This window comes from Nicotiana tomentosiformis, chromosome 12, assembly GCF_000390325.3.
Source record: "Nicotiana tomentosiformis chromosome 12, ASM39032v3, whole genome shotgun sequence".
Taxonomy (NCBI): domain Eukaryota; kingdom Viridiplantae; phylum Streptophyta; class Magnoliopsida; order Solanales; family Solanaceae; genus Nicotiana; species Nicotiana tomentosiformis.
In genome coordinates this window covers 112,603,015-112,613,383 of record NC_090823.1, presented here as the reverse complement: position 1 = coordinate 112,613,383, position 10,369 = coordinate 112,603,015, and the positions used below count along the sequence as shown (strand labels likewise).

General features: G+C 36.5%; 2 protein-coding genes across 4 annotated transcripts; one reads left to right on the top strand and one right to left on the bottom strand.

Moving 5' to 3' along the window:
* Positions 1–2,245: 2,245 nt before the first annotated feature.
* Positions 2,246–8,111, bottom strand: LOC104117303 (stress-response A/B barrel domain-containing protein UP3). Of its 3 annotated transcripts, none has more exons than XM_009628340.4 (10): positions 7,815–8,110; positions 7,555–7,663; positions 6,382–6,509; positions 5,780–5,919; positions 5,586–5,654; positions 5,045–5,183; positions 4,692–4,754; positions 4,574–4,617; positions 4,018–4,191; positions 2,246–3,534 (listed from the first exon to the last, which is right to left on the bottom strand). In XM_009628340.4, the coding sequence occupies exons 1-9, from the start codon at positions 7,990–7,992 to the stop codon at positions 4,105–4,107; spliced, it is 957 nt and encodes a 318-aa protein (XP_009626635.1). In that variant the 5' UTR covers positions 7,993–8,110; the 3' UTR covers positions 2,246–3,534; positions 4,018–4,104. The 3 variants fall into 3 exon arrangements, with proteins under 3 accessions (XP_009626635.1, XP_009626634.1, XP_009626637.1); XM_009628339.4 differs by having other exon boundaries at positions 2,246–3,517; XM_009628342.4 differs by lacking the exons at positions 2,246–3,534; positions 4,018–4,191 and having other exon boundaries at positions 4,568–4,617; positions 5,018–5,183; positions 7,815–8,111.
* An 830-nt stretch (positions 8,112–8,941) lies between these two features.
* On the top strand, positions 8,942–9,926 carry LOC104117304 (thaumatin-like protein). The gene has a single exon (XM_070191449.1). It carries the CDS (start codon positions 9,079–9,081, stop codon positions 9,748–9,750), a length of 672 nt encoding a protein of 223 aa, XP_070047550.1. The 5' UTR covers positions 8,942–9,078; the 3' UTR covers positions 9,751–9,926.
* Positions 9,927–10,369: the final 443 nt, after the last annotated feature.

Here is a 10,369-nt window from a genome sequence, read left to right as displayed (position 1 = left end):
AAACAGAATCAAACACGAGTTTAAACCATTTCTTTAACATTTTTCAAGAACTAAACGGGTAGAATTGATTTTCAAGAGTCATTTTCTTCCCCAAAGTGTTGGTAAGTGATTCTGAACCATTTTTTTTCAATTACCCATTACATTTCTTGAATTATCAACCTAAAATCTAGAGTTTTCATGGTAGAATTAGGGGTTAGGGTAGAAACTAGGAATTTTAAAAATTTGGGGATTTAGACCTCAATTTGAGGTCGGATTCCAAAACCAATTATATATTCAGGCTCGGGGGGTGAATGGGTAAGTAGATTTTGGTCCGAACCTCGAGTTTTGACCAAGCGGGCTCGGGGTCGATTTTTTGACTTTTTGAAAGAAAATTTGGGAAATTTAATTTATGCAATATAATTGATTTCTTTAGCAGTATTTGATATTATTAGTCATTTTTGAATAGATACGAGTGGTTTGGAGGTGAATCCCAAAGGAAAAGTTGTGATTGAGAATTAAGTGGCCTTCAGAGTGAGGTAAGTGTTGTGTCTAACCCTGACTTGAGTAATTAGGAACCTTAGATTACTTGCTAAGTGAAATCCATGCGAGTGGCGTATATGTGAGGTGACGAGTACTTATGCGCCGCCAATTTACCTAGTTTCCATGTTTCTCTGTTTTTCTTATATTGTCTCTTTCTTATGCCAAATTGCTACGTGTTATACTAGTGTTGTTCAATTTGTCGTTCTTATCATGTTTACGAATTTTTTGGGGATAATTGAGTTTTTATTTCAAAGTTGAGATTGATATTATGGAACCAAATGTTGAAGTAAGGTTTGTACTTGTTATTCTATCTCCCTGTTGTTATTTATGCATTGCATTATGGTAAGGGAGAGTGTTAATGCACGAAGGGTGATGTCGTGCCATATTGTGAGTGTTAATGCACGAAGGGTGATGTCGTGCCATATTGTGAGTGTTAATGCACGAAGGGTGATGTCGTGCCATATTGTGAGTGTTAATGCACGAAGGGTGATGCCGTACCATGATATGAGAGTTAATGCACGAAGGGTGATGCCGTGCCGTTTCTATTAATTTTATGGTGAGATTGAGAGTAAAAGCACGAAGGGTGATGCCGTGCATTTTTTCTTACTGTATTCACTATTCCTGTTGATTCATGGTATATTGACTGCTCCGGTGATCATTCTATTGTAGTTCATTATCTTGTATTCCCCTCAGTATGTTCCCCTCCCGACAATTCCTGTTTAGTTCTTCATTTCTATTATTTGTATATACACTGTTAAATTGTACAGGTTGATTTGTACGTGCCTTGCCTTAGCCTCGTCACTACTTCGTCGAGGTTAGGCTCGACACTTACCAATACATGGGGTCAGTTGTACTGATGCTGCACTCTGCACTTTCTGTGCAGATTTTGATACCGGCTCAGATTGATCGAGATTTTGTTATTGGTCCGCTGTCCGGAGACTCAAGGTAGATCTATCGGTATTCACAGACCTTGAAATCCCCGTCTATCTTTTATGCCCTACTGTTTTCTTTCATTCAGACAGTTGTATTTCTTTCAGACTATTACTTGTAGTAAATTCTAGAATGCTTGTGAATTGTGACTCCAGATCCGGGTGACAATAATTAATACAGTTTTATGATATTCCGCACTTATTATATTTCATCTTAGTTAATTATTGTTAATTACTGAATGAGAATAAGGAATTGGTTTAATGATTCTCTAACGTTGGCTTGCCTAGCAAGTGAAATGTTAGGCGCCATCACGGTCCCGTCAGTGTGAAATTTCGGGTTGTGACATATTGACTCCCCGAATAGTATACTGGCATATAGTTGGGGTTCAATATTTATAGATTACAATTACCTTGTCTCGGGTTCGTTTCAACTAAATTCTAAAAGTTCTACTAGTACTTTGTGTTTACTACTATCGATCATTATATGTAAGACGTTAATTAAAAAATAATAGAAACTACGAGTAGAAGCTTTAAATTATGACTTAAGCATGGTTTAGTTTAAACATCTGGTGCGGGTTACAAGCAAATATGAGTATTCTTAAACTATTGAGCATTAACAAATGAAACGTTTTGAGGGTACACTTGTCATTTACACAGGCCAAGATTATTTAGTAGTACTATTTTCCCAGTCCTTGTCTGCACCATAGGTTTTTCAACGCAAATTAATAAGACAACTCATCAGTCTGTACAAGTGAATAAGCTCATATGACACTGCCCTGTTTTCTTTTGCCAATTTCCTCACTTATTCTGCTTCTAAATTATCATCAAGTCATGAAAACTCAGTACCCTGCTGTGCTATTTCTCCTAATTATTGTGATACTCATTCTGAGCCAACTTTCAAGTTGCAGTAACAGCCAAGAAATTACCACTACAAGCAAAGAGCAAATATTCAAAAGAGACTTAGATTCCAGGTTTTCATGGCATTTTTCTGCACCAGATCCTAAACCAACAAGAAATGAAGTTTTTGACCAAAGCTACGCAGTTTCACATCACGCTGTTCCGGGAGGACCGAACCCTCTACACAATTGATTATCTTCTCCACTCATCTTACTAAAAGGGCAGCCCGGTGCACTAAGCTCCTGCTATGCGCGGGTCCGGGGAAGAGCCGGACCACAAGAGTTTATTGTACGCAATCTTACCATGCATTTCTGCAAGAGGCTTCTCCACTCATCTTACTGTTTCTACAAAATCTCAGGTTTTGCAGTTAGTGGTGTGAATTGTGATCATTTTCTATTCTTTTGGTTTTATATTGAGGCAATCACAACTTTATACTAGGAAACAATATAAACTAGTAATGGATAGTCTTCTGTAACATGTTCCAAGTGATATTGTACATAAATATTTCATGGAACTTAAAAGTTTCTTCTCCTCCTCCTTTCTTTTGCCTACTGTTTTTGATGTTTTCTGTATTCATTTACCAAATGTATAAAATTCTCTTTGTACTTCCAGTTCAGTTATACACTGCAGGAGCTGCTCTTTCTATCAAGCAAACTTGATCTAATTATCAAGTAGTTCAAAAGCTGCATAATGTGATCTTTAAAAGCATAGTAACTCAAACAACTTCAAGATAATAATAAGAAGGCCACAGATAGTGAAAAGGAAGAAACATGCCAAAAGACAAATTTCTAATATTGCTAAAAATCAATCAAATTGGGATCACTCACCGACTTTGATTAAAATATGTCCATTCAAATCAAAAACTGCGGCTGATGCAAAGAAGTCAACTAGCTAGTCTCAAAAGCAGCCAAATAAGGTACATTTTTCTTCCTTATTTTCTATCCTAAGCCTGGTTAAACAAACAAAAAAAGCAATAATAGCCTCACTGGTGGAGAAGCCAGCTGGCTTTTCGATCCATTGGATACATATGATACAAATGCTTACTATAGTACATCATAAGAAGATTCTAATAATAAGTCCTTCAAGCAGTCCAACATTTCATTTTTTAGCATTTCGAGGTGAATTCCCAGACGGATGACAATCTCAATATGAGGCAATTGTTAGTTTCGTACCTGTTACAATATGTCTGCTATGAGAAACAAAAGATGCAAATTATTTAGTGGATATCCCAAAATGAGTTCGACGACTCACAGAAGCAAAATTCAGCTGCATATTTTTAATTATAAACATATTTCAGTGAAAAACTTTCTTTTTCTGCTTTCCCAGGTGTGCATACTTCAGTAGAATGTCTGAATATCTCAACTCATTTTGCTTCCCAACAAGATCTTCTAGTAACTGGATCCTAAAGGCCAAAAGATTATGCACACCTTTGAGTTTGTACAAGGTACCCTATCCATAGTATGTTCGTCACACAATTAAAACTGTTTTTCTGTAGGGTATTCACTCACTAGATGAGAATAATTCTAGTTCAGTTAGAATAGCAAAGTAACACAAAAGCCATCAAATTCAAATATATTCCCAATCATTAAATAATGTGCTCGATGAGAACACACACACAATCTAAGATATCATGTTAGGAGAAAAAGGGACCTCCAGTGAATTAAATGCTAACCTGCTGGTTCTCTCTGGAAGAGGGAGCATTGTAATGTAATATCCAAATTAGGATGTTATGTAACTCAGGTAATGGGATGAAATTTTGCTACATAAGCTCTGTGCCCACTGGATCAACCGAAAAATGAGCAGAGAGATGTTTTTGGACGATTGGCTGAAATTTAGATCTCCACATCTGCTTTCAATAAGGAAAGCGTTCAGATTTTAGAAAGTAGAATCATCATCGTCAAGTTATGAAATTTTGACCTAAGCTACTTCTAGCTTCCTTTAAAACTTCAAAATAATTAAACCAATTATTTGGATATGTTATGACAATGATAGCTAGAAGATACAGCCATTGTACAGGATGTGTATTTTGAAGCATAATCTATCTCACAACTTAAATGTAATTACAAGAGGCTTTAAATACCTAAAATCGATAAAAGATAATATCAACTTATCTGTTAAAGAGCAATTAAGTTTGACAGTGCTTCCATTAAAATATGTTTTGTACAAATAAAGTAGCAAAGATAGAGATTCCAAGATTGGAAGACCTGCTACAGATCGGGTGTCCTTACATTATTGTATTCTGAACTGTTCATGAACATCTGGAATGCTTCAGCTGATAGATAAATTCACAGTTAGTTGTCGGAAATATTTCAAATTGCAAGTAAAAGGAAAAAGATGAGAGCTCACAAGAGCGAAACCGTATTACTACACCATGAGTATATTCCACACTGGAAATATTAAAAATTGAACCTGAAAAAGAGAGAGATAATTCTGTGAGGTGCTGGTGAACTGGTAGAGAAAACAGTACCACGGAACAAGTAATGAGAATAGGAAATGTGTATCCGATCAGTGATTGAATAACTGAAAGTACATGGATTAAAACAATCCTTTCATGTTATTAAATATCTCTGAACTCCAAGTTTGTTTTTTTTCCAGATTATGTTTTCTTATGACTTCTATCCTAAACAAGAAAATGCAGCATGTCAATTGGGAAACAATCTATAGATAAGTACATCATCAGTAAAACATTCCAGGAATACCAAGAGTAGCCTGAACGATTAAGGATGGGAACTCCATTATCAGCTTTGACAGAGCAAGCAAAGCATCTTCAGCAGGACCATCCAAAGAACTCTTGACAAATGCTATCAGAAGTACAAGCTCCACGCCATAGTTGAACTCCTGCCACCCAAACACAGTCAAATATCTCATGTTGATACCAAAAACCTACCGTCACTCCCTAATGCTCGCTAGCACTAAAATCACTGAAAGACATGCAAAATAAAGATAGATTGGATGAGAAAAAATGGAAATACAATATTAATAGTTCAGAAGACTGTCTCTTGCAGAATCTGGAAACCACCAAATAATACACATTAAAGATTGAACAACTAATGAGAATGAGTGTAAGCCTCACTGTTGGGGATCAACAATTACCCTATTCTAGAAGAAGTCTCAAGATTAGCCTATCCCGCATTAAGTATATAAGAACATAAATAAGTTGGATGGACAAAGGGAATAACAACTCTAAGATAGCAAGTACAAAAATTCTAACGAGATTCAAGTAAGTGGATATGTTTCAACCTCTCCTTTTCGAAATATTGGCAGTATATCATCTTCTACTTCGGACTCAAAATCGGCATTGATAATTTCCTGTCAACATGTAATGCTAAACGTTTCAGAAATTAAAGAAGGGGGCGGGATTCCATCTGCAGCAGAACTAACAAATACAAATCAAAAGGCACAAAGGATTTTGTTCTTTACATGTTAGGGCATACATGGCAGTAAGGCAGTACATGGTCCCTAAGGACTCCCACGTAGAATTGGTTCTCATAGAACTTCAAGAGATCCTCCTTTGTCTGAAAGCGCATGTAGGTAGCATGGCTATATTTATCATCATTCCCACCAGAGATGCGTCCTACAGCAGTTAATAGAATGTTAAACAAACATTTAGAGAATAGACACCTCAAAAGGCATCCTCTGCCCCACTTCATGCAAAACAAACTTGAGAGGAAGACTGAACTGAAGCTTCTCTATTTGGTAGCACAAGCTTAGCAATGTTCAGGATGAGAAGCAACCGGATTTAACCCAAACAATTTAGGTCAAATTATATATATAAATCACTTTCTTCATTTTATGATTCCACATCGGAGAAATTTAAACTTATTCTTTAGAAGAGTTTGTACTCTCTGTTTAGCTGCCTAGGACTTGACCACATTTTAGTAGATCTCATATTATGCTTTGTCAACAAAGACATATCAGACCAGACATAAGTGCAACAAATACAAGAACTGACTAAAATTCCACATAGCATGAGTAAAGCAAAAACTAACGGCCCTTATTATATCAATGCAGAAGTCAAACAAGAAGTAACTATGACCTAGTGAGATGGAAAGAATGCCACGCATTTGATATTGGGTTGTATACAGGTAATCCAGCATATCTTTCTCCTGTTCTTCAGATAAGTCCTCCTTCCCTTTGATCAAACACACGTGTTCAACTACTTTTCTGCAAGCAACAAGCAGGATTTTTTTGTCAAGATAAAATTTGAGAAAACAGAATACAGAAAGAAACTGATACTTTATGCATTTGGTGAGCTAATTTTGAGAGAACATACCATGCAACATGAAAAAGATATAAACTACAATCAGGACTGGGGTATACGGGTGAAGAAAATGCTATATTTCCAATAAGCTACCAGAAAATATGCCCAAGTAAAAATTCTATTGGCAGATTAGTTGGTTAAGTAATAAGCAGTTTTACAAGAATTTCTGGAGCTTCCACCCTAACGAAAATTCTCTTATAATTATCCTCATCTTTCTTTGAAAGTATTACTAAATGTGCAACTCAGAGCCAAAAATGAACAAAATGCAAAGCAAAACGAATTCTAGACTACATATGGAGAGAGGAATATCACAATCTAGAATTGCCAAGCTGAGATAAGCGAAGCAAGACTTTTTTTTATAACCGAGAAACCCTAGGGCCAATGGCACACGGTTCGCAACATGGTATACAATTGCCCCGTCTCTATACCCTTCTCCACTCAGCGGCAAGGTTCTAGCCCATGACGTGCACGTAACTCACATGTCCCACACTGCGCCCTTACCACTAGGCCAAAGCCTTGGGGCAGCGAAGCAAGACTTGTTAAGGTCTACATAATCAAGATAAGTATAAAACAGTAAAAGCTGTAAGACAAAACGAAACGTAGAATCTTTCCAGTTGTTATCAAATTAAAAGTCGGATAACATTTAATGTCCTTTTCCCCTTTTACATTTTACATAAGTACACCAGAAAGACCATTGCACATAAGGCCACTTATACTTGATTAGAAAAACATTTAAATTACTCCTATAAAAGAAAAGGTGTGAAGACCTAGGAGATTATCACTAAGTCATATGCTGATTAAAAGGAGTCACGCAATAGTACTACATTCCTGTCATATTATCAATGTCTTACTGAATTGGGCTAAGAACATAGGAGTATGATTTTTTTATACAGCCAAGTCATAAATCAGTATCTGTATAAACTTAAAGAACAGATAAATCGCAAGAACCTTTTCTGTTTGGCGTCATAACCAAAGCTTCGTTGTTCAGAAGCTGAGCATATCACAATGCGGTTCTTGGTTCGCAACTCATGATTTGACTTCAAAATACTACCCGAAGCTGCAACCGCGGAGGAAACAAAGGAATTAACAGTTACCATCTTATGTAATAAAAACCAGAAGGATTGCAGTTAACAAACTGAAATTTGGACAATCCATTTGAGTCAAAAAAATGCAGTAATTGATTAGTATAGTATTTGACACGAAATTACCATTCCATTTGGGGTTTTTCTTAGATGGAAAAGGACTGAAATTGAAGGGCTTTTTAGGAGAAGAAGCTAGGGTGGATGAGGTGGTGCTATTAAGGAAGATATTTGTGAGAGGAGAAGCGATGGTTTGAGTATGAATAATCTGCATTTTGATTTTGCCGCTGTATCTGCTGTTTCTCATTGTCTCATTTAACAGAAAGATTTGGTGAACAAAAGTACAGATACTTAGGTATTGAAACGGGTGGACTAGGAAAAACCGTCATTTAAATAAAGGGAATTAGATTCGCGCTTGTTTTTCTCCGGTTACTCTATTTCTTTTAATATTATTTCATAGGGGTAATATTAATATGGGGTAGGTGCTAAAATCTTTGGGCAATTACTATTGTTAGGGCATGTCCAAAGAAATGGAGAAAGAGAATTCTCTTTAATTTTTTTATGATTATCAAGGGGCCGTAGAACGGTTGATGTAGAGGATCAAGGGTTGTAAGTGTTTGTGCTTATTATGGTATCTGCCGCTAAATACTACTCCTCTGTTTCCACATTGATTTATCATCTCTATTAAAGCACCATGCCAACCACTAATTAGAAATGGATCTAGTATATAAACTTTATACTGTTGATCTTTAAGATTGTTTAATTGAACTTATTGCACTTTTGAAAGTATGAGATCAAAATTTATATTTCTTGAAATTGTTATAATCATACATCTATAAATATAAATAAATGTCGATTGAACCGGTAGCAAACCTACTACATCTTCCTCTTAGTAAAAATAACACGAGCTAGCCAGTTTTCGAATTGGTAGTTAAAAAAATAGCCAGCAAAGTCATTGAAAAATAATCACTATTTTACTGAAACATGGAAAGTTCCAGCATAATATACTAATATGGAGCTCATGCGTATGAACTTCCAACATATTATGTTGGAACTCCAGCACATGAAAAATTCAAATATAATATGCTGGATTTTGGAGCTCTCACGCTAAATTTTAAGTATATTATGTTGGAACTTTATGGTATTATGAAATTCCACAATTTCATATCTAAAAAAAAAATGTAACTCCACCGTTAAAAATGTACCATTTCTGTTCCCTCCTTGAGGTAATTAAAAATTTGAAGTCAAAAAGTCTAGTCTTCCTCTCTATGAGAAGTTTAGTGAGTTCCATTTTATTGACCAATAAGCTCCTTTGACTATTCGTCCTTAGCTCTAGGCCTCCATTAAAAATCCCTCTCCATCATTGTTTTTTGTCACCCTCCCAAAAGTAAAGATGATCAGCTTCTTCACATTCCTCTCTGTTGTGGCTTATCAGCTTTTCTCAACACAAGCAGTTACAACAATCGACATCCGAAACAATTGCCCTTTTACCGTATGGGCAGCAGCAATTCCTGGTGGCGGCCGACGTCTCGACTACGGTGGAAAATGGAGACTCCAACCTTCAAACGGTTCCAATGGAAAACGTATCTGGGGCCGAACCAATTGCAATTTTGACGCATCTGGCCGTGGTCAATGTCAAACCGGCGATTGCAATGGAGTCCTCGAATGTCAAGCTTTTGGCACAACCCCAAACACTTTGGCTGAATACAGCCTAAACCAATTTAACAATCTTGATTTCTTCGACATATCTCTTGTAGACGGTTTCAATGTCCCAATGGAATTTAGTCCAACATCTGGTAATTGTTCTGTTAGGATCAGCTGCACTGCCGACATCATAGGGCAGTGTCCGAATGAACTAAGGATTCCTGGAGGCTGTAATAATCCTTGTACTGTTTTCAAGACTGCGGAATATTGTTGCACATCTGTTGGCAATTGTGGTCCAACCCAGTATTCCAAGTTCTTTAAGGATAGATGTTCAACTTCTTACAGTTATCCTCTAGATGACCCCACTAGTAGGTTCACTTGTCCTACTGGAACCAATTACAGAGTGGTTTTCTGTCCATAAATTAAATGGATGGAGCATTTTTTCCCCTTAATTGATGTATCTTAGGACGTTTGAAATTTCTATGTTGCTTGGTTTATGTCATAATAATCCCTGCTATTTATTAAGCTGGATTTTCAAAATATTATCCATAGCATTCATTGAAAATGAAAAGAATAGGTCTATTATTCTGTAACCAATATTTTCTTTTTCATCGGATATCCTCTAAAAGGATGTTCTGTAACCAATTGAGTGATCGAGTAATATACTTGTGTACATGGCAGAACGATGCGCTTGTTTTAGAGTGTTATAACTTTCACTTGCAATACTATTCCCTAACTTAAACATATCCATCAAAATAATACTTAGAATGTCTAATTGTTATTTCCCGTGGTGCATAATTGCTGCCCGATGCTATTATTGGCATAACAACTCGAACCCAATCCTCTTATACTAGGATTGGCTTCTCACAGTTCTACCGTTGACACCGACGATAAATAGGAACATAACTGTCTCACGACGTTCTAAGTCCAACTCACGTACCACTTGAATCAGCAAATAATCAAACCCTTGGGATCTTCTTCAACCCCAAGATGTGATAAGTCGAAATTGAGGTGCCAAATGACTATGACTATAAGAGTTC